Source organism: Rhineura floridana, chromosome 1, assembly GCF_030035675.1.
Source record: "Rhineura floridana isolate rRhiFlo1 chromosome 1, rRhiFlo1.hap2, whole genome shotgun sequence".
In the NCBI taxonomy this organism is placed as follows: Eukaryota; Metazoa; Chordata; class Lepidosauria; order Squamata; family Rhineuridae; genus Rhineura; species Rhineura floridana.
Genome location: NC_084480.1, coordinates 10,398,162 through 10,426,069, shown reverse-complemented (window position 1 = coordinate 10,426,069; position 27,908 = coordinate 10,398,162). Strand labels below are relative to the sequence as shown.

Sequence of the window (27,908 nt, the reverse complement as noted above, 5' to 3'; positions counted from 1 at the left end):
TCTTCAACAATTAAATATGTCCTGGCTTCCTCCAGCAGAATCAGATACAGGACTCTCGGCTTGATTCTTGCCAAGGGCTTTAATCCATAGGTTAGCACATGACTTGAACATAGGTCAGAATTAGGGATGGGATTCGCTATCTTATTCTGATCAGTTTTTTATCAAATGGGCTGCCAGTTCCTAGTCGCTACAATTTGTGTTCCGTTAGTTATTGCAATTCCCGGTATACCCTTTCCCCCCGTTATGTATTCCAAAATTACATAATTTTTTCCATTATTCCTTGTGCTGCTGTATATTTATATAATGTATACAGCAGTGGCAGATTACAAAAATAATTATGTAAATAATTACATAATTGTGGCCACGGATTTTTATTTAAAAAATTACAGTGTCGCTAACAGCCGCGAACGCGTGCAAAGAGTGGGAGCAAAGAGTGCGGATTATCCCAGAATTTGATACCAAATCCAATTCTGTGAATATTCTACACCATTCCTGGTCAGGCTACAGCTTACAAGATCTAACATCACTACAAGGCATGAAGCGGCATGGCTATAAAACATGGTGGAGTGATATGCCCCCTGAAAACGTCGCAACACTTGATATGCCCCCTGAATCCCCTTAATAAAGGACAGGATGGGCACAGCTATTTTTGTGGGCTTTTCTCTCAGCCCAGGACTGAGCAAGAAAGCGGGCACTCCTACAGGTAGGCTGGCTAACGGGCTCAATTTGTTTGCAACTGCACCACTGCAGGTGCCTCTGTGGTGATGCTCGTGGGGACACCTCTGACAAATCTTCATCCGCCCTGCTTCTGACATCCTCTCCTGAGCTGTGGGCAGACCCACTGTACAAGACAGGCTTGGCTGTGGGTCAGCCACCATGGGCCATGTGATCAGAATGGCCAACTGTTCAACCCCTTCATCCATGGGCTCCTCCCCAATATCCTCATTCACAGCACCAAGACCACTGGGCCCCTCCCCTGGATCCCAGGCTTCCTCCTCCTCACACCAGTCCTTTCAAGTATTCTCCTTGGTGTTCATGACAACACATGGAGTTTTTTTGCTTCCTTCCATTACAAGTGAAATAGAAGGATTTGATTAAAAAGAGGAAAACCACCAACCTACTTCATGGAGGGGAATCTTCTGTGACACATATTCATTCTTCAGCATCCCTAGTTGATAACCTCATACCACCTGAGTGCACGTGCTCAATATCTGTGAAGCCCTAGGTGATTCTAACTTTCAAAATAAATCTGATCATCCTGTAGGTGTTGCCTAGGGCACCTACTGGAGGAAGGGCAGGATATAAATCAAACAATAAAGAAATAAATAGTGTGAGTTGGCTTGTTCTGATCTCCAGTCTAGCATCTGGATACTTTCCTTTGGAGAGTACAATAGCCCCTAAAAATTACTGTTGGCCACCCCAATTCCAGATTTATTACCTCCCTCCCAATTTGATGATACTGATGGGGTTTTCAATTCAAAGTCTTACTTGGTACTTCTATATGTGGGTGCTGCTTATCTCGCAATATACCGTTCAGCCTTTTCAACAATGCATTTCCAGTAGTTCATGTGTACATGAGATAACAATGTAACTCATGTTCTGTGCATCCTGAATGCTAATTTCTCCTTTGATTGCTTCCTGTTATGGATGTGGCATTTTGGTTAATTAGTAAAGGAACATTGCTCGCTGTCATTTGGAAAGAAAGAAAGAAAAGCTTTCTCTACTGGTAAATGCAAAACATAGCATAGAGTGCATTTCTTCAGAATGCAATGGTTGAAATGGTTCCAGGCAATAAAACATGTCCCACACGAATTAAATCCTATTGTTATGGTATTTGTAAATCAATACAGAGCAGATTCCCATTCTGCTGTCTCCTTTCTGAGGACAGAATTGCATGTTAGGACAGTAAACATATGTTTACCATTTAGTGATTATTCAGGGGAAGGAAACATTTACAGGGGAGACTTGTCAGGTGGGAAGGGAGTGAACCTTTTCCCACCCAAAGATACTACCATGCAAGTAGGCATGGGCAAATATGTCAATTTGGTTTCTTCTCAGTTTTCTATTTTTAAAAATCTTAAATTCAGTTCTCCACATTTCTACATCAGTTTGCGGATATTTTTTTAAATGAAAATTCATGAGCATATTAGTATGAATTTTTCTAAACCATTTTGCCTAATACACACTCTTTTGCAAAGCAGTTTCCCCAAATATAAGAACATAAGAACATAAGAAGAGCCTGCTGGATCAGGCCAGTGGCCCATCTAGTCCAGCATCCTGTTCTCACAGTGGCCAACCAGGTGCCTGGGGGAAGCCCGCAAGCAGGACCCGAGTGCAAGAACACTCTCCCCTCCTGAGGCTTCCGGCAACTGGTTTTCAGAAGCATGCTGCCTCTGACTAGCGTGGCACAGCACAGCCATCATGTAATGCATTTCTGTGTCTGATTTCACTAACATATGCAATTATATGCACACTTTACCCAAGTATATGCATTGTTTAAACAACAACAACATGACTTGCCCGGAGAATTGCATTGCAAAATTTGGAAAAGTGTCAGTTTCAAAGGATGGCTATGTTTCAGTTTGCATATTGTTTCAGAAAGTGCAGATTAGGCAAGTTTGCCTTTCGAAGTGAACTGAGTCAGATTTCTCCCCCATCCCTACCTGCAACTCTCCCCCAACCTTTTTCCTCCCCAACCAGACTTTTTTTCCCCTGTTCTCAGAGCTGGATTGGGGTAATAATGGGGTGGGGACTTCCTCTGGGGAGGGAATGCAGAACAGGGTCAGCAAACACCCTCCAGTTTTTCCCTGCAAATATCTTGCTAATGATCCCCTAAATACTAGCGCTAGAAGGCAAAGCAGGGTGAGGAACTCTGTGCTTGCCTAATAACTCCTCGTTGGTTTATTGTTGTTGTTGTTGTTGTTTGATTTATATCCTGCCCTTCCTCCCAGCAGGAGCCCAGGGTGGCAGTTTCATGTTCCACTTTCATGATTGCTAACAAACTTCAGGATGCAATTGTGAACCCTGGCTAGCAGCAGCAGGAATTGATAGTGTGACACAGCCAGCACCACATATACAGCCCCAGTGTTCACAACAATATGGGGTAGAAGATGTCTGGGCCAAGAAAAAGGCCATTGATTGATTGCATTGCATTGTATACTGCCCCATAGCCGAAGCTGGTCTCAGCCTAGTGCAGCAGAGAGACCCATTGCAGTCATGTGATGGCAGCAGAGTTTGCCCAGAACCTCACAGATATTGTGCCAATCCAGCTCTTTCCCTGCCTTTAAAATACCCTATTCCATTGGTGGCTGGTGGCTTCATGTCAGTGGGGCAATGGAATCCATTGTGCTTTTTAGTCTGGACTTTCAAGGAACCGTCCAAGGTGCTGAAATCTATTCCCACAATAGGTTCAGTGCCTTAGACAGCTCCTTGAATGTTTGGACTAAAATCTGGAGTGGATTCTACTGCCCCACTGACACGGAGCCACCGGCCGACACTGCAAAACAATAACTACACGCATGCTTCAGGAAGCGGGCAAGGTTCAGTGGTAGAGCACTTGCTTTGCAGGTTCGGTCTTACACTTCTCTGTTTACAAGAAACTCAGCTAGAAGGTCTAGGAAATGCTGTTCTGAGACTCCACTGAGAGTAGACCTGATGGACCAATGCTTTGGGAAGGGCCACAGGTCAGTGGGAGAGCACATGATTTGCATGCAAAAGCCCAGGTTTAATGCTCAGCATCTCCATGTAGGCTGTGGAAAACTCCTGTCTGGGACCCTGGAAAGATGCTGCTAGTCAGTGTAGGCAACACTGAGCTAGATGGACAAATGGTTTCATTTGGTAGGGCAGAGCAATTCTAACTATAGGAAGCCAGTGTAATTTAGGCTGGTATAATTCACACCAGTGTAAGTTACCTTTATTCCAAGCTCTGTTCAGGAGCTTCTGGGAGAGGCTACTGCTGGCTGAGCCAGCAGGTGAGTGTAGGTCTGAGTGCTGAGGACTATGCCCTAGATAACATGACTAAACTGGACATGGTTTGGATTACATATACGACTCTCCTTGCTCCAGAAAGCCCCAGAACACCCCTTTTGGGGAATTATATCAACTGAGCTGGGGTGATGGAGTTATGCCATTGTAACCCTGGCTGAGTGCTAGCTCAGCAGGAACAACTCAAGGTCCACCTACTCCATACTCACTCAACCTGGCGGATCTTGGGTTTGGATTGTGCTGTAAGACAGCTTCCTATGTTCCTATATAATGCTCTGATTCAGTATGAAGCAGTTTCATATGTTTGTTCTCAAAGGACAGATAATGACCAACTTTAATAATGACCAACTTTTTTGGAATCCATTGTGGAGGCAGACATAAAGAAAAAATAAGAATATCCAATATATGTAGTAGAAGTTGGAGCTCTGATGTCAGTGGGGCAATGAATCTGCTCTGGGTTGTAGTCCATCCAAGGAGCTGTCCAATGCACTGAAACCTAGTCCCAAAACAAGTTCAGTACCTCGTTGAAAGCTCGGGCTAACACCCAGAGCGGATTCACTTTCCCACTGACATCGGAGCCACTAGTCTCCACTGAATATATGCATAGGTATTAACTGTCCTGCATTGTTCTGTATAAGAAACCAGGCAATCAAAAAAAAATTCAAGAGAAAGGATGGTGGCAGATTATCCTGGGATGCCTTGTGAATATTGGAAGTGAATGTGTTTGTTTTTTTTGCTAGTTAAAACTGTAAACAAACTCACTTTTGAAGCAGAAAGAAGTAGTAGGGAAAGATTACCCTAGAAACACGCTCTCAGCAACTCTGCTCTTTATAGGCTCTTTATTTTGCTTGCTAAATTATATAGCCTCTCAATGTTACTCTGCAGGCAGAATTCACGGCCATGAGAGACCAATATATGCGAGGTGGTGAGGGCTTCGTTATTTGCTATTCCATCACGGACCGACAGTCCTTTCAAGAAGCTGCGGAATTCAAGGAGCTCATTTATCGCGTCCGGCATACTTATGATATCCCTTTGGTGTTAGTGGGGAACAAAATTGATCTCAAGGAGTTTCGGCAGGTAAGCAAAGTAGTTGCCTTTTATATAAAAAAGAAGCTGGCTGGATCTTGAGCTACTCCAGTGTATGTGTGATGCGACTTTTATTCATTCATTTATTTAAAAGCATTTCTGCACTGCTTACTAATTTGAAAAACTCTAAGCGGTGTACAGTCAAACAAACAATATATTGTTTCAAACAGCACAACCTAAAACCAAATAAAACAGCAACGTAAAACACCTAAGAGCATATAAAAGTGAATAAAACAGAAATACAGAGGATTCAGACACATAAAACAGGGTTCAGTCGTATGGGTTAAGGAAAACCTGCGGAAAAAAAAGATAATTCATCACAAGATCCACAGTCTGCAGCAACTGATGGTTGCTTCTTCAAGTATATGAAGGGCATTCCATAGTACAGGGGCAACAGCAGAAAATGCACTTTTTGGGTTAGGTGTAGTTGTCCAGGGTCACGGGGGTGGTGGCAGTTCCCTTACATTTGGGGGGGCAGGGTCCCAATGTCTCCAGCAACCTATGAACCAATCAGCATGAAAGGGGAGTGTGTTAGCTACTGAGAAGAGTCTTCTGGGAGCTATCACTGGATTCTTCTTGATGAACCTCAAAAGGACATATCCTCATCCTTACTGCTCAAGAGAACTCCAAACAAAGTAAGAGACTGACAGCTCATTTTATTGAATAATCTTAGTAGGTTGCATCATCATAGTACAAGGTGTGGCTGTGAGGGGGCTTGGTGTGGCTATCATGAAGGGCCCCTGCACTTCTGAATTTGCCACTACTGGCCATAAGGAGGATTCCCCAGATGAAATAAGCGATGTTACAGGTCATTTCTAGACATTTACCATTTACAGCTTTCCCCTCCTGTACATTTTTCATTCAAAAAGTGCCAGTGGGACAGGGGCAAAATCCCAAGAATTGGAGAAAACTTTTAAAAAATCCAAGCAGTTTTAAGATGCATCCTGAGCTTTCTTTCTGAAAACCTACTGACTCCTGCATTTGGGGTACTTTTCTTTTTACCTCAGCCAAGGGAAAGTATTGGGGTGCTGAATGCCCCATGAATATTTTTTTCTCAAATCGAAACTGATCCAGGCAAGCAGAATTTAAGTTCCTGTCTTCTGACACACGTGGCTTGTTGTGGGGCATTTTACTGCCACAAGACACACTGGAATGTGGCTTTGGATATTAAAATGCCCTCCCCAAAACCCCTAAGCATTTTCCCCTGTTGTGTTATGCACCTTTTTTGCCTTCAACCAATTAACCGTTGAGTCAGAGGATGATCCAAAGAAGATGGAGGATAAGGCTAGGAATGGCTACTAGCCATGATGGCTATGCTCTGCCTCCATGATTGGAGGCACAATGCTTCTGAATACCAGTTGCTGGAAATAGCAGACACGGGGGGCACTCTTGCATTCATGCCCTGGTTGTGGGCTTTCCATAGGCAACTGGTAGGCCACTGTGAGAACAGGATGCTGGACTAGATGAGCCACCGGACTGATCCAGCAGGACTCTTCTTATGATGATCAGTCCACCACTCTTTTAAACAGGTCAATCTTGTAGAGAGGAGTCCCAAATATTATACACCTACCTACATACTGGAGTCCATTCTTTATTCAATAACACGGTCTACACGTTATCCCTATGCATTTTGTAGTTACTCAAGCACACCACTCAGGATCCTGAATATAGCTAGCAAAGAAGTCAGGTGGTGCCCCGCTAACATCTGTACCTGCCTTGCTAATCTCCAAAATCCTAGGTGCACAAGTCCTTGCTTTATACTTTTCCGTTTTTGTCCGATATGACAAAAATTACGACTGGGTGTTGTTAATAATAGAAGTGAGGTCATTCAATCTGAGCTCATCGGGTTAGTTTCTCAGTCTTCAGCTGGACTCTTACACGTTTATTCTAAAATATTTATTCTTATTTATTTATTTGCATACTGCTATTTCATTTCTTAAAAGCATCGAAGTGATTTACAACAATTTTTTTAAAAAATGCAATAAAAGCCATTAACAATACAGTGAAAACAAAGGCCAACTACTATTGCAAAGGCATCTTCTTCATTGCCTGCATAAGCCTGGCAGAACAGAAAGATTTTCAGCAGATGTTTAAAGGTTAAAACAGTTGGCAGAGCATTCCAGAGAACTGGGCTGATGACACTGAAGGCTCCGTTTCATGTCGATGTTAAATGAGCCTCGCCAACTCAGGGGATGACCAATGCCATTCCTGCAGATGATCTCAGGGATCAAGCTGGGATATAAGAGTACCTAAGGTACCCTGGACCTAAGTTGTTCGAGGCTTTGTAAATTAATACAAGGACCTTGAACTTTGCTCAGTAGTGGATGGGCAGCCAGTGCTGATGTTTGTAGAGTGGTGTCATATATTGTTGACCATGTGCCTCACCAGCAGTCTAGCCTCCGCATTTTGCACCAGCTGAAACTCCTGAACCAGAGCCAAGGACAGCCCCCCATAAAGCATATTGCAGTAATCTAGCCTTGAGGTTACCAACGCATGGACTACAGTGGTCAGGCTATCCCTGTCCAGGTATTTCAGATAAGCAGGTTCCAACTCGCTGATCTTCTGGGGTCCTGAGGCAATTGAAACAAAGCCTTGCATCCTGGGAAACAACGCTTTGAATCTTGGTCTTCTTCCTGATTTTTTAACCTTAGGCAAGTTTCCACATATTCAAAATAGCCATCGACTAGTCTCAGCTTTTAACTGACTGTTGATAGTTTTGTCTTCCCTTCCTCCAGCAGATGTTTCCAGATGCTCTGCTGTTCCCACTACCAACTGAGCACTCAGTCCTGGTCTTTATCTTCAGCCATTGTCAAAATGATAAATCATTCTCTCATACATCCACTTATTTTCTAAACAACAGTTTGGACATTCTTTGATATATCCAATAATCAATTTCAGCTTATTCTAATATATTAAACCATGAGAGCCAGTGTGGTGTAGTGGTTAAGGTGCTGGATTAGGACCTGGGAGACCAGGGTTCAAATCCCCGCATAGCCACGAAGCGCACTGGGTGACCTTGGGCCAGTCACTGCCTCTCAGCCTCATGAAAACCCTATTCATAGGGTCGCCATAAGTCAGAATCGACTTGCAGGCAATACATTTACATTTTTAATATATTAGACCATGTTGGAAGCAGGTTTTAATAATCTAAAGAGGAACACAGAGAGCTGCCTTATACCGAGTCAGACTGTTGGTCCATCTAGCTCAGTACTGTCTACACTGACTGGCAGCAGCTCTCCAGTGTTTCAAGCAGAGTTCTGTCCCAGCCCTACCACCTGTAGATGCTGGGGACTGAACCTGGGTATGTATGCAAAGCAGGTGCTCTATCACTGAGCTATGGCCCTTCTCCCTAACTAACAAACAGGGGTAGTTACCCACATTGGAATAGACAAACTGGTGGAATGTGGCCAGGGTACCCTAAGTAACACATCTACTCTTCCAGTCTCTTCATCTATCAGTCCTGAATGCTATGGCAATACTCTTGCATGTGCAATATGTTGTTATGTGCCTTCAAGTTGATTACGACTTATGGCGACCCTATGAATCTTATTGTAATATTATTTACTGTGTCCAGAAAAAAAATGCAATCTCCGTTCTGGTGTTCCTTGGCATTGTTTTCTATTTGACAACAATTTCATAACAGTCAGACAGGGCGTAGGAGTTGGGTCAGACAAAGCCACTGCTTGATATGCAATCCCCCTCCACAACGCAATTAATGATGTATGTCGTCTGTCTCACGAATCTATCTGTGGTGGTCCAGGAACAAGACTAATCTGCAATTAAAATGACACATCAGGGGGAATTTCACCGCAACAAGCAAGCTTATTAGTTTGAAATAATGTTTTGCCTTTCTGATAGCCCCGGTAAAATGATCATTGCTGTTGTCTTTAAGTAGGTCTTGTCGTTTTTAAGTATGTCATGTTGTTATCCCTGGGAACCCAGGGCTTATCTTTTCACCTTCTTAAGACAAATTGGAATTTAAAAGGCTGAAAGATAATAAGTGCTTGTTTGTTACCTCTGGAAGCTTTAAGCAGTTGGCTGCAAGGAATTTACATAGAAGCTCAGCAACACTAAGGAAGACAAATCTGTATTATGCAATGTTTTAAATATAATTTACTAATAACTTTCATTTACTGGATGGTATACATATATAGCATGAGGAAGGGCCACAGCTCACAGAACATATGCTTTCTATGCAGAAGGTCCCAGGTGCAATCTAGAGATAACCATGGATTCATTCTGTGCTGAATTATCCTGATTCCAGCTTAACAAGAAGAATTTCTAAAATTAATTACATTTACAACATGCACAGTTCACTGCAGCTTCCATTTCCTTCAGTTCATTTGTGCCTTTTCCCTCCTCCGTGGCCCATTTCAAACTTAATGCTCATACACTAGCCTCCCATCCCTCTCTTACTGTGCAGTTTCAAGGAAGAGATTGAAAGCATCTGCTTCCTATTTATAACTAACCACAGTTTATTGTTACATCCAAGAAGGACAAATGGTAGCTAATTTAAACTATAGTTTATTGAAATGAGCCAAGATCAAATCATGGTTCATGATCCTAGCTTGTTTCAATAAACCAGAGCTTGGAAAAGTTACTTTTTTGGACTACAACTCCCACCAGCCCACTCCAGTGGCCATGCTGGCTGGGGCTGATGGGAGTCATAGTTTAAAAAAGTAACTTTTCCAATCTCTGCAATAAACCATAGTTTAAACTAAACCACAGCTCATCTTTTCAGACATAAATAGCAGTTAGTTAAAAGATGAAGCAGATGCTCCTAATCTCCTCCTGATAAATGCACTGGAGGAGGGGAAGGGAGTGGGAAGTGTGTGAGTTCAAGCCTCATGTATGCTCATACACAAATACGACTAAACCATGGTTTAGTGTAATGTGAAACAGGGCCATGCTATCAATGCACATACATGCAATAATCAATGTTTACAAAAAAGCAATCTTGATGTGACAGTCTGCATATTACATTAAGGTTCTGTTTCTGTGGTGTCTTATTGATGTAGATTTGCACTGGTCACTGTAACACACCTCATACTCTTGGTACAGCTATGCATTCAACCACATCAAATTTGGTTGGAGTGGTATTTTTCGAATGCACATACCCATACTTAACATGTTGTGCAAAATTTTAAAAAATCGCATCAAGATTGCTTTTTTTGTGTGCAATGCTATATCAACGCACACCAGTACATTGTTAATGTATGGACTAAAGGATGTAACAGCTACAGCAAAGTTTTTGCATACAGAACATTTTGAACAAGGTGTGTTTAACAGCAAAGGGTTCCTAATGCTCTGATCCCGTTTCTGGAAGAAAAAAAAGGTCAAGCAATTTGGAACTTGAAGTTTAGGGGAAAATCGGATAAAAAGAATTTAGGAAGCACCATTTAGTTCAACAAGTGTGGTTTCTCCAACAAAGAGCCTCTCGCAGTCAGGTTAATCAGACCTGGGCTGCATGGACCAGAAATCTCATTCAGCATAAGAGAGCTTCGTATGAATTCCTTGATTAGAAATACCATTGCTACAAAACAGGGGTGGGACAGACAATAGCACTTGAGGACAGTGTGGATCAGGTTAAGTAGAGGAGGGGGGCTGGGAGGGGGTGTGGCTTAGGCAGAGTCCTGAGGGCTGGATAGAGAGGCCTAGAGGATCACATTTGGCTCCTGGGCCTTAGGTTGTCCACCCCTGTTATAAAAGTTAGACCTACAGCAAATATAAGGGTTGCTGCCAATGTTCAGCACAGCTGCATTTTAGAGGTATCAGGGGACAGCACCCCCCCCCCATGATCAGGAGAGGGGTGGACATGCAGGTCAAGATTTTGGGTGGGAGGTGTTTAGTATTTACAATGAAAGTTTTATGTCAACTCATACTCAAATGAAAAAAGTTGAAGAATAAGTAAATTGCATTGAAAATTGGATCTTCCAAGAAAACGTTCTTTCATCATTTAAATTATTAATCATGTTGACCCCCTTAAGTAGGCCAAATTGAAGAACATGAATAGTTGCTCTGAATGCAATTTGCATACATATTTACACAACCCATTATTAATATTTGTAAATGAAACATTTCACTGTTGATTCACCTTAGGAAGTAGCGAAATCTTCATTATATCACTTTTAAGAAAAGGTAACAGGTGGCCACAGTGCAAAACGTGGGCTGGCTTTTTTCATGTCTTGATGGACCACCCATTCTGAGTAGTTTGGCAAGCTAGGCAGGGTCAGCCCAAGATATTTTGCTGCTTGAAGCAAAGGACAAATGTTGCCCACCCCCCATTCCTCTAAAAGAAACTGACCAGGAATGGCAAATGACTATTTCTTCAATATGGGTGACTGGAGAGCATCTTTTATGACCCCTTAGGATAGCATTTCGTCCAGTGCTGTGCCAAAACCTGGCCTTCAATTTCTTAAACGTCTTCTGCTCTAAACACAGAGCAGTTTAGAATTTCTTTAGCATTTTGGCAAGTACGTAAGTTTGAGCTTATCCTATCATTGTGAGATAACCACGATTGGTTTGTTGTCTTTCCTGTAAATTTTTTTCCACCAGTCTGCAGCCTCCTGAGCTGAGAAACAGCAACCATGATTGTAGGAGTTACCTCACAATGTCTTTCCCCTAGGCTTTGACTGAATCATAGGAAGTCAGCAGAGCTAGCTACTGAGAGCACTCACTGAATTTGTTGTGACAAAAAGAATTTCATTTTTACTTTTTTAAAAAAGAATCATTCTGCACTGGCTTATTTAAAAGTAAAAAAGCCTTCTTTCTTTCCTAAAGTAACAAGGCACAGTGGCCAGGTACACAGTAAGTAGCTTCCCTACCTTCCTGTACATGCAGGAATGCCCAGTCAAGGATGTCATGGGGTTTTCAGAAAACACAGGCACCTAGGAAGGCTGCAGGCAGACTGCAGGAGAGATTATTACAGAATTAAAGAAATGACTCTCACAGATCTCTCTCAGACACCTTGAAAGTAAGGTAAGCACCTGCATTCCACCCATGGGACTGTCAACATTTTTTTCCTCTCCCCATGACAATTTTCAAATGCACATTCTTTTCTCATTAATTGATGAAAAAAATAACTTGGGGAGAATTTTTGGCACAGCACTAGCAGACACAGCTTAGTTCCCCAACACCTCATTGCCATCTGAGACAACTGCCTCACTCTGTCTAATGGTAGGGCCAGCCCAAAGGATATACACATAGTGCAGATCTATCAAACGCCCTCAGGTGTGGGGAACCTTTGGCCTTCCAGATATTGTTGAATTACAACTCCCATCATCCCTTGCCTTTAGCCATGCTTGCTGTGTCGATGGGAGTTTAGGTTCCCCGGTGCTGTACTAATTGAACCGGGCATAAGTTATAAATGATAGGTTTAAGGGTGATATTTATCACTAGTCCTACTCAGAGCAGACCCACTGAAGTTAATGGACGTGACTAACTTAGGTTCATTTATTTCAATGGGTCTACCCTGAGCAGGACATAAGAACATAAGAACATAAGAAGAGCCTGCTGGATCAGGCCAGTGGCCCATCTAGTCCAGCATCCTGTTCTCACAGTGGCCAACCAGGTGCCTGGGGGAAGCCCGCAAGCAGGACCCGAGTGCAAGAACACTCTCCCCTCCTGAGGCTTCCAGCAACTGGTTTTCAGAAGCATGCTGCCTCTGACTAGGGTGGCACAGCACAGACATCATGGCTAGTAGCCATTGATAGCCCTGTCCTCCATGAATTTGTCTAATCTTCTTTTAAAGCCATCCAAGCTGGTGGCCATTACTGGATCTTGTGGGAGCAAATTCCATAGTTTAACTATGCGCTGAGTAAAGAAGTACTTCCTTTTGTCTGTCCTGAATCTTCCAACATTCAGCTTCTTTGAATGTCCACGAGTTCTAGTATTATGAGAGAGGGAGAAGAACTTTTCTCTATCCACTTTCTCAATGCCATGCATAATTTTATACACTTCTATCATGTCTCCTCTGACCCGCCTTTTCTCTAAACTAAAAAGCCCCAAATGCTGCAACCTTTCCTCCTAAAGGAGTCGCTCCATCCCCTTGATCATTCTGGTTGCCCTCTTCTGAACCTTTTCCAACTCTATAATATCCTTTCTGAGATGAGGTGACCATAACTGTACACAGTATTCCAAATGCGGCCGCACCATAGATTTATACAACGGCATTATGATATCGGCTGTTTTATTTTCAATACCTTTCCTAATTATCGCTAGCATGGAATTTGCCTTTTTCACAGCTGCCGCACACTGGGTCGACATTTTCATCGTGCTGTCCACTACAACCCCGAGGTCTCTCTCCTGGTCGGTCACCGCCAGTTCAGACCCCATGAGCGTATATGTGAAATTCAGATTTTTTGCTCCAATATGCATAATTTTACACTTGTTTATATTGAATTGCATTTGCCATTTTTCCGCCCATTCACTCAGTTTGGAGAGGTCTTTTTGGAGCTCTTCGCAATCCCTTTTTGTTTTAACAACCCTGAACAATTTAGTGTCGTCAGCAAACTTGGCCACTTCACTGCTCACTCCTAATTCTAGGTCATTAATGAACAAGTTGAAAAGTACAGGTCCCAATACCGATCCTTGAGGGACTCCACTTTCTACAGCCCTCCATTGGGAGAACTGTCCGTTTATTCCTACTCTCTGCTTTCTGCTTCTTAACCAATTCCTTATCCACAAGAGGACCTCTCCTCTTATTCCATGACTGCTAAGCTTCCTCAGAAGCCTTTGGTGAGGTACCTTGTCAAACGCTTTTTGAAAGTCTAAGTACACTATGTCCACTGGATCACCTCTATCTATATGCTTGTTGACACGCTCAAAGAATTCTAATAGGTTACTGAGACAGGACTTTCCCTTGCAGAAGCCATGCTGGCTCTGCTTCAGCAAGGCTTGTTCTTCTATGTGCTTAGTTAATCTAGCTTTAATAATACTTTCTATCAGTTTTCCAGGGACAGAAGTTAAGCTAACTGGCCTGTAATTTCCGGGATCCCCTCTGGATCCCTTTTTGAAGATTGGCGTTACATTTGCCACTTTCCAGTCCTCAGGCACGGAGGAGGACCCGAGGGACAAGTTACATATTTTAGTTAGCAGATCAGCAATTTCACCTTTGAGTTCTTTGAGAACTCTCGGGTGGATGCCATCTGGGCCCGGTGATTTGTCAGTTTTTATATTGTCCATTAAGCCTAGAACTTCCTCTCTCGTTACCACTATTTGTCTTAGTTCCTCAGAATCCCTTCCTGCAAATGTTAGTTCAGGTTCAGGGATCTGCCCTATATCTTCCACTGTGAAGACAGATGCAAAGAATTCATTTAGCTTCTCTGCAATCTCCTTATCGTTCTTTAGTACACCTTTGACTCCCTTATCATCCAAGGGTCCAATTGCCTCCCTAGATGGTCTCCTGCTTTGAATGTATTTATAGAATTTTTTGTTGTTGGTTTTTATGTTCTTAGCAATGTGCTCCTCAAATTCTTTTTTAGCATCCCTTATTGTCTTCTTGCATTTCTTTAGTTGGACACAGCTCAATGTTAGAATCTTTATCACTCACATTGAAAATATATTTTGGAAACCCTTTGCCTTACATCTCCAGTAATTACTTTGATATCCTTAATAAGGACAACTATTGCATGGCTACATACCAATTTATGATTGTAGAATGTCCCTACATTCCTCAAAGAACCAGAGAGAGAAAAACATGATTATTGGAAAAGTAAGGTATCATGCAAGAACATGTTAAAAACAACACACAATAAACCAAGAATATAGGAAGAGCCCTGCTGGATCTAGCCAAAGAATTATCTAGCCCAGGATCTTGTTGTCCGCAAGAGATGACACTAGGAAGTTCACAAGTGTCAGGGCACACCAGACAAAGACCAGGAGGGTCTGGTTTTGGATCCAGCCCTGGCTCAAGCTGCATCAGAGGCTCCCAAGCCCAAGGAAGAGACATTCCCTCAAACACTGGCCATCTAGAGGAGTACTCAATTGTAGGCCCACACTCTTTGGGAGTAAAAGACTCCATGGGAGTGAAGGACTGGCTGCAGGTGATTAATAGGAGTCAGCTGAGGTTTGGGGTGTGGTTCTAGCAGCTCCAGCATAAAACCCCAGTACTAGAGTTGCCAGGCCCAGCCTCCAAGAGGTCTTCTGTATCTTTAAAAGTTGTGCAGGGGGAAGGAAGGATTCCACCTTGTGGTTTTTCCCATTACAGAGTTGCAAGAACACCTGCACTTGGCTGGCTTTCTCTTCTCCTAAAGATACAGGATCAGTCTCAGGCCAAGAACCTGGCAGCCCTAGTCTATATACCAGCTCTGTACTTGACATTGCTGCTGATTCTAGATCTGTGCCCTGCCCATGTTGTGACCTTGTATCTCACTTGATCCCTTTGTTGTTGTGGAATCTGTTTGTACTCTGTTTTTGGACTGGCCCTGGATAGTGCCGTGGTGTTGCCCTCAGCTGTATTAGTGCTTGGAAGTCTCTGGTCTCCTTAGGAGCCTGGTGAGAACAGGAGAACAATCAAGACATGAGGGCCATAGCCACCTTCTGATGTTTTCCCTCCCCTTGACTGGTATTTTCCACCTTGAGCAGATAAAAGCATAGAGATTATGTTCCTTAGCATGACTGGGTAGCAAAAAAATAGGGCTGAATCCAACTAAATAATGTGCATGAAAAATGACTTCTCTAAGTGCAACAGAACTTCCTCCCCCCCCCCATACAACATTCCTGCCCCAATCTGCTGCAGTGGGTTGGGGAAATACTGGGCACAGATGGGGGGGGGAGAGAAGGGAATAGAGGGAGGGGAAGTTCTGTTGCACTTACCTATGTTGTTCCACACATGAAATGATTTAGGGAGTAATCCTGACTATGGGAAGCTGGCTCACACCCCATTCACACCTGCCCTGGGCTCCTGCTGGGAGGAAGGGCAGGATATAAATTAAATAATAAATAAATAATAAAATAAATAATTCAGGAATGAGACAAATATTCAGGAGTGCAACTACAGCCAGCTGAACCAGCCCAAGCCTGGCAAAGGGAAAGCAAGCCTTTAAAACAGAGTTTGACTTACACCAGGTTTTATGACTGAAATGAATGGAGTTTGGGTCCAGTGTAAGTTGCCATTCCCCCCGCCGCATCCCTTTTTGGGGGCTTAGGCTGGCTTTGGGTGACCTGGCTGAGGCTTGGCTGGGATGAGGGATTTACACTGGTGTATCTCCGGCTGAGCCAGGGTGCAGCCGACTGAGCCAGGGTGTAGCCGGCTGAGCCAGAGCTCTGCTGGATTCTAACTTGCTCATCCTGGCAGATCTTGGGTTTGGATTGCTTTCTTAGTTAGATGTAATCCATTGTGTACAAAGAGGTTATCTTATACTTGTGTGCATGCTTGGTTCAGAGAATTAAAAACAGAACTAAATAGGGATGAAGGAGGAGTCCATTTTAAATGGATTTATACACAGAATTTGGCATTTCCAATCCAACTGAGCTTTACCTGCATCAGACCACCTTTTGCACTGAGCATTTGCATGCGTCTGAGGCACTTGTCTTTTTTTTTCCAGACAGCTTCCTTACTATGAAGTGCTCTGGGTGGCATACTTAGGGGGAGCCCCATACTACCCCATGAAGTGGTGCCTTGTTCATTTGCATAATTTCTATCCTGAGCCCTCAACAACCATTTTGTGCTGTAGATAGCAAGCAAACATGCAAAGCAAAAACTGCAAGGCATCAACAGTAGCAGCAATCCAGGAAACAATAATAAAACTACTTGAAAGTTCATAAATTAATTATTTCTAATGTTTTTGGGCACCTTTTAGGGCACCAGGCAATCTGAAGAGTGAATTTCACAGGCAAGGAGTCACCACTTGAGAAGGGTCTCTCCTTCATTCGCCATCCCCTGCTCCGCAGATGACAGGGTACTCAGAGAAAACCCCAGATGATGTTTTGAATGGGTGAGAGGACTGATATATGAGGAAAGTTATAGGGCCCTCATGAGATCCAGAAGCCCCACTCCTTGAATCCCATAATTTTAACTCAGTCATCCCACCTATCACCTTCTAACCCCCCAAAAATCAAAGGGGGCTATTACATAAAGTGAGAGGATCAGTCCCTTACTCCAGCCCACTGTAATAATTTAAGCCGTATGATGGGGTATAGGTTATTACTGAAAAGTTTCTTTGTTCTTTGTTGGGGGAGAGCCGTATTTTATTGCTTTCATTCTGTATATTTGTTAAAGTTTATGAGCTGCCTCAAGCGCTTCTTCATCGTCTTCGGTCAACAGGCAACGTGGAAAACTCTTAACATCACAACCACACCATATGTTTAAAGCACATTAAATGCACCTTTAAACCATCTGGATCTCCAGAAATCATTCTAGGAACTGTACTTTGTGAAGGGTGCTGGGAATTGTAGTTTTGTAGAGCATCCAGCCATGCTGGGAGGGTATTTAAACTCATGGCAAAGTCCTATCTGCTACTGACTATTCTACAGTGGAGCCCTTGTACATTTAGTATAAAGTGGGTGCATTTCTTTTCCTTTATCAAATGTTACAGGGGTTGAGTTTCAGAAAAATCAGACAACACATTTTATTTATTTATTCATTATTTGATTTATATGCTGCCCTTCCTCCCAGCAGGAGCCCAGCTCGGCACTTTTAACCTCCTTTGCAACAACTGGCAGTGAAATACTGTAGAAGTCTCTTTTACTAAAATACATATTCATGGAAACAAAATTACATTTGGAGAAAACTTGAGTTAGAAAAGGTTTCCCCACCCTATGCTTTACATTCCCTATATCACAGAGCATCACCTCTCTTAGATCATATTATTTTTCATCTGTGAAGTCTCTGCTAGCTTAAGCAGTTATTTTTGCTGCCTCAGTGACATTATCTGGAAAAGCACAGGTCCCTGAACATCTGGTCGAGAAACCTCTGAATTTACAGACCCATTTCCTAAAATAAGACTGAACCCTCGAGATTCATACTATTCATATTATGTTACCAAAAATAGATCCACTTCAATTCCCTAAATCTGTTAGTTGTTTATGATGAAACAACTAAACCTCAATCAGCAATGAAAGAGAAAGAGTGAAGAAAGTTTGCCCTGGCATATGCTATAGCTTAGTGTCTTCAACTTGTGATACATACACCATAGGACAGCCTTCACCAGGTGCCCTTCAGATGTTTTAGACTACAACACCCATCAGCCCCAGACAGCAGGGCCAAAGGTCAGTAATGACCCCTAGGATGCACATCTTAATGTGGTGAGGGGGTGAGAGCAATGCAGTTAGACTAGACGAAGAGGCTAGACTCCAGCAGGGTCACCCAAGGTGGAATGGGCAAAAATGAATACCTCTTAACATGAATAGCCTACGATTATTCTATGAATAGAATATCCAAAATGCAATATGAGATAGTGCTGGAAGATGAGACACACACCCAGGCCAAATGGCACTCAGTGAGCTACTGGGGAAGAACAACAGACAAGTACAAGTGGCGCTGTGACTAATGATGCAGCTGGGTCAAAGCCGAATGGAAGTCCGGAGGCTGATGCGCACAGATGCGAAAGGAGAGTCCGGAGTTGTACGAACTACACAATAGAAACATGGAATGTGAGAAGCATGAACCAGGGAAAATTAGAAATTGTCAAGCAAGAAATGGAATGTATCAACATTACACCGGGTGAAAGTGAATTAAAATGGACGGGAATGGGACATTTTCAATCAGGCAACTACAAAATATTTTATGCAGGAAATGAGAAATTAAGAAGAAATGAGGTTGCTTTAATACTGAGAATTGATGTAACAAAAGCAATTAGGAGCTATAACGCAAGATCTGAGCCAGTGATATCAATGAGATTTAACGGGAAACTTATTAACATAACCATCATCCAAGTCTACGCTCCAATGGCAAACACAGAAAAATAGGAATTGTAGAGATTTTATGCAGAAGTACAAGAAGAAATTGTTCACACAGCAAAACAATATGTTCTGATAATCATGTGGGGCTGGAATGCAAAAGCAGAGAACAGAGAAGAACTAGGAATTGTGGGGAAATGGGGCTTAGGAGACAAAAATGAAGCAAGAGAAAGATTTATTGAATTCTGTAAAGCCAATAATTTGTTTCTTGAAACACATTTTTTGAGCAACCGAAAAGACAACTGTACACATGAACATCACAAAATGGTCAATATAGGAATCAAATTAATTGTATAATTGGTGGCAGAAGATGGAGAAGTTCCATACATTCTGCGAAAACAAGACCAGGAGCAGACTGCGGTGCAGATCATGAACTGGTAACATTGAAAATCAGAGTAAAGCTAAAGAACAACAACAAAGCAATCATAATGCCAAAATACAATTTAAATAACATCCCAGAAGAATATATAGATCAAATAAGGAACAGATTTGAGGCTTAGTTGATAGAGAACCAGAAGAACTATGGAGTGAAGTCAAAGACATTATCAGGAAAGAATGCAAAAAGACAATACCTCTCTTTAAAAAGAGAGAAAGACCTCAATGGATGACTGAAGAAACTCTTAAAATGGTTAAAGAGAGAAGGAAAGCAAAAGCAAGAGGAGACAGAAACATGGTTAGAACCCTAAATGCAACAATACGACTAGTACATAGGGACAAAGAAAACTATTACAATAGTTATTGTATAGAAATAGGACAACAAAAAGGGTACAAAAAGAGCCATATTCGAAAAGACTAGAGAAATGAAAGGGAAATTTAAACCAAGAGTAGGGATGTTGAATAATCAACAGGGGAACACACTAACTGACAGAGATAAAATAAAAGGGAGATGGAAGCAATACACTGAAGAACTCTACAAAAGAGATGCCCAGATGACAGATTCATTCACGGAGGACCCGTATGATGAAGAGCCAGAAATTTTAGAATGTGAGGTGAAAGCTGCACTTAAAATACTTGGAAGAAACAATTCACCAGGAACAGATGGCATACCAATAGAGTTGCTACAAGCTACTGAGACTGAATCTGTCCAGATTTTGACAAAACTTGTCAAGAAATATGGAAAAGTAAACAATGGAAGCGTTCAATACACATCCCAATTCCAAAGAAAGGGGATCCCAAGGAATGCAGTAATTATCGAACGATTGCCTTAATATCCCATGCAAGTAAAAATGCTCAAGATTCTTACCATATATGGAGTGAGAAATGCCAGATGTCCAAACTGGATTTAGAAAGGGAAGAGGTACCATTGCAAACATACATTGGATAATGGAACAGACCAAGAAATTTCAGAAGAAAATTACCCTGTGCTTTACAGATTACAGCAAAGCCTTTGACTGTGTAGATCATGAAAAACTATGGAATGCTTTGAAAGACATGGGGGTGCCACAGCATCTGATTGTCCTGATGTACAACCTATAATCTGGACAAGAGGCTACTGTAAGGACAGAATATGTTGAAACCAATAGGTTCCCCATCGGAAAGGGTGTGGGACAGGGGTGTATTTTATCACCCTGTTTGTTTAATCTATACTCAGAACATATTGTACAGAAAGCGGGTTTGGACCGAGATGAAGAAGATGTGAAAATGGGAGGGAGAAATATCATTAGTTCAAGATATGCAGATGATACCATACTACTACCAGATACCTGTAATGATCTGAAACGAATGCTGATGCAAGTTCAAAAGGAAAGCACAAAAGCATGACTACAGCTGAACATCAAGAAGACTAAAGTAATGACAACTGAAGATTTATGTAACTTTAAAGTTGATAATGAGGACATTGAACTTGCCAAGGATTATCAATATCTTGGCACAGTCATTAACCAAAAGGGAGACAATAGTCAAGAAATCAGAAGAAGGCTAGGACTGGGGAGGGTAGTTGTGAGGGAACTAGAAAAGGTCCTCAAATGCAAAGATGTATCACTGAACACTAAAGTCAGGATCATTCAGACCATGGCATTTCTGATCTCTATGTATGGATGTGAAAGTTGGACAGTGAAAAAAGTGGATAAGAGAAAAATCAACTCATTTGAAATGTGGTGTTGGAGGAGAGATTTGCACATACCATGGACCGTCAAAAAGACAAATAATTGGGTGTTAGAACAAACTAAACCAGAACTATCACTAGAAACTACAATGCTGAAACTGAGGTTATCATACTTTGGACACATCATGAGAAGACATGATTCACTAGAAAAGACAATAATGCTGGGAAAATCAGAAGGGAGTAGAAAAAGAGGAAGGCCAAACAAGTGATGGATTGATTCCATAAAGGAAGCCACAGACCTGAACTTACAAGATCTGAACAGAGTGGTTTATAACAAATGCTACTGCATGTCACCATACGTTGTAATTGACTTGAAGGCACACAACACACACAGTCCAAATCACCTTCTGGAATGTATCTAGAATAACTCATCCTTGGAGATGTTGTGGTGGGGTGTTGGTGGGCATTGTTCAACAGGAATATCCTCAGGGAGCCCTGAATCTCAGGAGAGCTTTCAGGATTTAGACTTGCCCTTCAGACATGGAGGGCCCTGCATAGTTTTTGCAATTTGATCTTTCTTAACTCTAACAAGATGTAGTGACTTTTCCTCCACTTTCTTGCTTACAGGGAGTCCCCCTGAAGGGTTGGATGGCTAGGACATTGCTGGTGGTGATCCATCTAACCATACCTTTCTAATATGACTGCATGCCTCCATAGCCTGCCTTCATGTCTTCATTTCCACAATGAGAGTTGTTTGTAGAACCCTATTCCCCTCCCAGAGCTACAGTCCTTGGTGTGCTTTAACAATAATTCCTTGTTCCCAGAGAACTCTAGGAATTGTGGCTCTCTGAGGATAACAGAGGGGTCTCCTAAGGGGTCTCCTAACAACTCTCAGCACCCTTCACAGTTCCCATGATTCTTTGGGGGAAGCCATGGCTGTTAAAGTGGTATAATACTGCTTTAAAAGTAAGGTGGAGATGGTGCCTGAGAAAGAGGTCTTCTGTGTCACCTTTCATCACACCCTCATTGTGATGGAGGCCTCCACTTCTTTCCAGCTGGGGAACTCTGAGGCACAGAGTGCCTCTGGTGGCAGTGTTTCTCACAGTGACCACAATTTCTCTCTCAAAGTGTCCCCACTGAACAAGGTTACATCAGTTTGTAGCCTTGGTCCTATGGCGATTTGAGGCAGGGGAGATTGATGGTGATAAGCAATGCTTGTTACTGCAGAATAGACAGCAAATCAGGTAAACTGGATTTCACACATACACATTCATCCACGTTTTGAGTGCTAAACGTTCTGAATTGAGTGTGGTCCCTGGATCCCATATGAAGTGGATTTCCGTGTCATCCTTAATAATACTTGTGTGAGGATAAGTTTAGAAAAACCTTTAATACTGTTTGTTCTGTTCCTCCACAACAGAACTGCCGTTTTTTAATGTTCAAAAGTGTCCTGCTCTAATGCAGTCAGAGCTCACAGGTGCCAGAAATTGTACCACTCAAAGAGAACACATATTAATTAGATGTTAATCTGTCTACCTTCTGAAACAGGATTATCCCTGTTTGGAATTTTCTTGTTCTCAGTTTGTACAGTTGTTCTGCGCGATGCAAACAATATGTCTTTTGACATTTCCTTGTGTTGATCAGTGTAGCATAGCAGTTTAATCAGATATTAACTAATTGTTTTGAACATAAAAGGCACATCTTAACTGTTGCTAAGAATTATTATTTCTTTGCTGTTGTGACATGCTTCCTAATATTCATGATCATTAAGTACCTCAGTTGTACAAACTATGGATGAAAAATGTTTTCTATAACATTTTCATTTCAAATCTAATATTGATTCTTGTCCTACCCTTACCAGATGGGATGAATAATTATTAGCCTTCTTAATGGTAAAATTTTGAATTTTTCAGAATGGCAAGGCACGATACTCTGCATTATACATTTAGTATCATACCACTTTCAACAACCATGGCTTCTCCCAAAGCATTCTGGGAACTGTCAAGGGTGCTGAGAGTTGTTAGGACACCCCTATTCCCCTCACAGAGCTACAGTTCCTAGAGTTGCTTGGGGGAACGGGGATTAATTGTTAAACCACTCTGGGAATTGTAGGTCTTTGAGGAAACAGGGGTCTCCTAAGAATCCTTAACTAACAAGTGTTCCCAGGATTCTTTGTGGGAAGCCATGACTGTTTGAAGTGGTATAGTACAGTATATCTCAGTTAACAAAGTAGATGTGCTCCTGGACATTACTTCTTTAACAGAAACTTTGATACCAAAGATAGGAAAAAAAGAATAGGGATAGGTTCCTACACCCACTTATAGATGGTGTGGGTAGCATCAACAGGGACTTTAAAGGGTGCCTATCTGGCATCCTCCCACTCATTCCCCCTCTCCTCCTCCTCCTCTGAATTATATTGGATCCTTCCCACCTCAGCTCCGGGAGAAAGAAAGATATCTCTTTAATGCAAAGGAAACACCCCAGCAAACCAAAGGCACAGGCTTATCAGTTTATTGATGGCCAAACAAAGGCACATGCTGGTCAGTTTCACCTTAAAGCAAAGGCCTAGGCTTGTCAGTTTATATCAGAGCAAATCTGGTTAGCCTTTAGAAAAAGCCTTCATTCAAAGGAGATTCATTCCTAGAAGATTCCTTAACTGAGGTGTTACTGTACTGCTTTAAATGTGTAGTGCAGATGAGGAGTTAATTAGCTGTATAATGAGCTTAATTAGCTCAGGTATTTGTCTTATTTTCCAGGGTTATACATTGTGTGGGACCTGAGCAGGCTACCCACTGCAGATGATCAACCTTCAATTCACGAAGGGCAACAGGAATACCATTGGGGCAGGGCTAGCATGCTCGACCCATTGCTCTATCCCTTCTCTGTGTTGATTTGACCAGAGCTTGGAAAAGTTACTTTTTTAAAACTACAACTCCCGTCAGCCCCAGCCAACATGGCCACTGGACTGGGCTGATGGGAGTTGTAGTTCAAAAAAGTAACTTTTCCAAGCTCTGGATTTAACCCAGAAGACAAACACCTAGACAGGAAATTTTCTAATACTGAGCTGGGCCTATTGGTCCATCTAGCTCAGTATTTTCTACACTGAATGGCAGCGATACTTCAACAGTTCACTCAGCCCTACTTGGATATGCCAGGAATTGAGTCTGGGACCTTTTGCATGCGAAATGGATGCTCTAGCACTGAACCATGCCCCTTCCCCACATGAATAAGGCTACTATCTGTATTCTATGCTTCCATCGTGGGTTGCCTTTCAGATCCCATAAACATCCTCTCAGACCTGGTCACACATGCATATTACTGCTTAATGAGCATAGAATCAAGTGGTAAATTGTTTGTGTGAATGGGCCTCCGTTGACCCAGCACTACAGATTAGCGTTGCCAGGCTCAGGGCCTGAGACTGATCCTGTATCTTTAGGAGAAGAGAAAGTCAGCCAAGTGTAGGTGTTCTTGCAACACTGTCATGGGAGAATCCACGAGGTGGAATTCTCCCTTTCCCCTGCACAACTTTTAAGGATACAGAAGGCCTCTTAGTTGCCAGGCCCAGCCTCCAAGAGGTCTTCTGTATCTTTAAAAGTTGTGCAGGGGGAGAGAGAATTCCACCTGGTGGATTCTCCCATTACAATGTTGCAAGAACACCTGCACTTGGCTGACTTTCTCTTCTCCTAAAGATACAGGGTCAATCTCAGGCTCTGAACCTGGCAACCCTAATTAAGATACCATCTTAAACAATTGTATAAATCAGTGAAATAATGTATAGCACACAGCTGGAAGCCTCTCAAGCAGCTTAAAGAGCAGGAGAATGATCAACATTTTGGAGATCATGATTGTGTACAAACTCACCCAGCCACTGCAACAAGCAAAAAATCCCAACAATTTGGAGTTTTTGGACTATGATTCAGATACATAACTTATACATCCAACCTTAAATCTGTAGCTTATACGTCTCAATAGTTTCAAACCAGCAGTGCTTTACTTTCACTGCCTGCTAAAACTTATTTATTCCTCCAAGCCTTTGCTAGCCATTAACACTAGCTTATTGCAATTTGCACTGGTTCTATGCTTGTTCTATTTATTGCTCTATAGTATTTTAATTTTTTTTTTACTGTTATTGCAAACCACCCTGAGGTGTGTGTTTGTTGTGGTACAAACATATTTTAAATGCATAAATAAAAATAAGCAATACTTAGTGAGTTCCTCCTATGGCTGTTTTTACTCTAAATGTCCCACAAAGGCACCCATGATTTATTAAGGACCAGTTTCCTTTTTCCTCTTACAGCATAATCCTATGTATGTCTACTCAGAAATAAGCCCAGTTGGGGTCCAATGGGATTGACTCACAGGGAAGTGTGCATAGGATTGCAGCCTTAATTAGTGAGACCTTGTTGTGTTGTTACTTATATATATGTATAAACCCATGTTAAAAAACAGAAAATCCTTTTCTTCCTCATACTTTTTTTTAAAAAAAGAAGTAATCCATAGCAATAACCCAAATCAAATTACACAGAAGACAATATTGATTGTGATCTTTCCAGGGAAAGTGGATAGATAAAAAGGGGCGGTGATGGTTTATGTTGCTTTTCAACCCCTGATAGGAAACTTTCCAAGCGAAGATTTAATTTTACTAAATCTAGATTTTCTTTCTTTCTTCAGCAAGGCAGCCATGACGTTTTTAATTAGCAACTGCAGCCATAGCAATGTGCAACTTTTAGCTTGTGTCTCTGCCTCAAGTGCTCTTTCCTCGTCACTTCATCCCTGCAACCCAAGGTACAACGGCCCCGTCTAGAACATGGGTTGTTTCCTTTAAAAAAGTATATTCTGCAACATCTCATTAATGCAACAACAGTGCATTAGTGGTGGATTTCTCCTTTGTTATTAGTTTTGTGATGCTTCCCCAATGTTACTGCTGTATTGCTGCCTGCAGGGAAAAAAAAACACAGAATATTAGTAGTATAAAAAGTCTCAGGATTTCAGCAGGAAGTTAGACATGCACTGATTGGAAACAAGCAGACTTCCCACCCCAAAATATTTATAGGAGTATTGAAAGAGGGATCACAAATAGCTGTCTCGATATCATTATGGGAATGAGTCATCATGAATGCACAATAAGGACATTGTCATCGTTATATGCCTTCAAGTCGATCCTGACTTATGGCTACCCTATGAATAGTGTGTTCATGGTAAGCGGTATTCAGAGGAGGTTTACCATTGCCTCCCTCTGAGGCTAGTCCTCCCCAGCTGGCTTAGCTTGCTACAGCTGCACAAGCCAGCCCCTTCCTTGTCCGCAACTGCCAGCTGGGGGGCAACTGGGCTCCTTGGGACTATGCAGCTTGCCCACGGCTACACAGGTGGCAGGGCACGTAATCCCTGAGCCGCTCCCTGTGGGGGTGATCTTTAGCTGGCCCTTGACACCCAGGAGAGACGAGCAGGGATTTGAACTCCCAGCCTCTAGACTCCCAGCCAGGCTCTCCTCCCCACTGTGCTATACCAGCTGTCAAGGAAGTGCCTAAAGACTGGGGAGTTGCCAGCAGTTATATGGCTTGGGCTCACAAACCTTTTCATTCCCAGTCTCACAACTGTGGAATATGCAAAGACAGAGTTCAAAATGTGGGGGGGGGAGTTCAGTTGTGAGCATTCTACATCAAGATGGAGTGGGGGGTCTCTCAGCAGCATGGAGGGATCAGATTCATTAAAAAGTCAGAGATTACCTTCTTATTTAGGAGAAAATATTCACAAGCCAATTCTTTGGGCACTGTAGCCCACATTTTTGTGGGAGAGGGCAAAGATATTTCTTTACGTGGTATATATACGTGTGTGTGTGTGTATTCACAGGCTTACTAATGGATATACTCAATATTATATTGCAAAACAAAATATGTACTTTTAGAACATTTGTTGCAGTGCATTTTTTAAGTTTCATGCTAAGGCTATGCACAGCCCCTCTGACCTAATTGGAGCCGGGCCAACCCAAGAACACTCAACTTGATCCAGATCTGGTACACAGCCCTATTTCATAATAACCAGAGATATGGATTTGTTTATTTTTTAAAAAAATCATATGGGGAATAATCTAGAAATACAATTCCATCTCCTGTAGCCTGAAAGTGGTAGACTCCAAGGAGGGCAATACCACGTAATTTTAATGTTTGTTAAATTCTGCAACCACAGAGTGAAGATATGAGACAGCAACTGAGTTGAACTATGAGCCATATTTTTATTGACTTTCACATCTGAGCTGTAACATTCTTAATTCTTAACATTCTTAATCAGTAAAGAAGAAGACAGTCCTAAGCATATACAGATCTCCATTCACATTTATTTATTTATTAATTTATTAATTAAACTTATATACCGCCCGACTAGCAATAGCTCTCTGGGCAGTGAACATCAAAAAAATACATTAAAATTACACAATCTAATAGAACAAAGTATATAAAAACTGTACACTCTAAAATCAGATACAACAGTTTAAAATTAAGTCGACTTAAATTAAAATGCCTCAGAGAAGAGGAAGGTTTTAACTTGGCGCTGAAAAGATGATAATGTCGGTGCCAAGTGTACCTCCTCGGGGAGACTATTCCATAGTTCGGGGGCCACCACTGAGAAGGCCCTAGATCTTGTCACCACTCTCCGGGCCTCCCTATGGGATGGGACCCGGAGAGGGCCTTCGTAGTAGACCGTAGTGTACGGGCTGGTGCATATCGGGAGAGGTGTTCCAACAGGTATTGTGGTCCCGCGCCGTATAAGGCTTTATAGGTTAGTACCAACACTTTGAATCTGGCCCGGAAGCATATTGGAAGCCAGTGCAGGCGAGCCAGAACAGGTGTTATATGCTCCGACCGCTTGGTTCTTGTTAGCAGTCTGGCGGCCGCATTTT

The 27,908-nt window shown here is 42.2% G+C and overlaps 1 protein-coding gene across 1 annotated transcript in view; it reads left to right on the top strand.

Moving 5' to 3' along the window:
- The window catches only part of RIT2 (Ras like without CAAX 2), a 217,253-nt gene that overhangs the window by 106,905 nt on the left and 82,440 nt on the right, over positions 1-27,908 (top strand). The window contains exon 4 of the mRNA XM_061607402.1: positions 4,870-5,061. Coding sequence (XP_061463386.1) covers positions 4,870-5,061 — 192 coding nt within the window. The remainder of the gene's footprint in view (positions 1-4,869; positions 5,062-27,908) is intronic.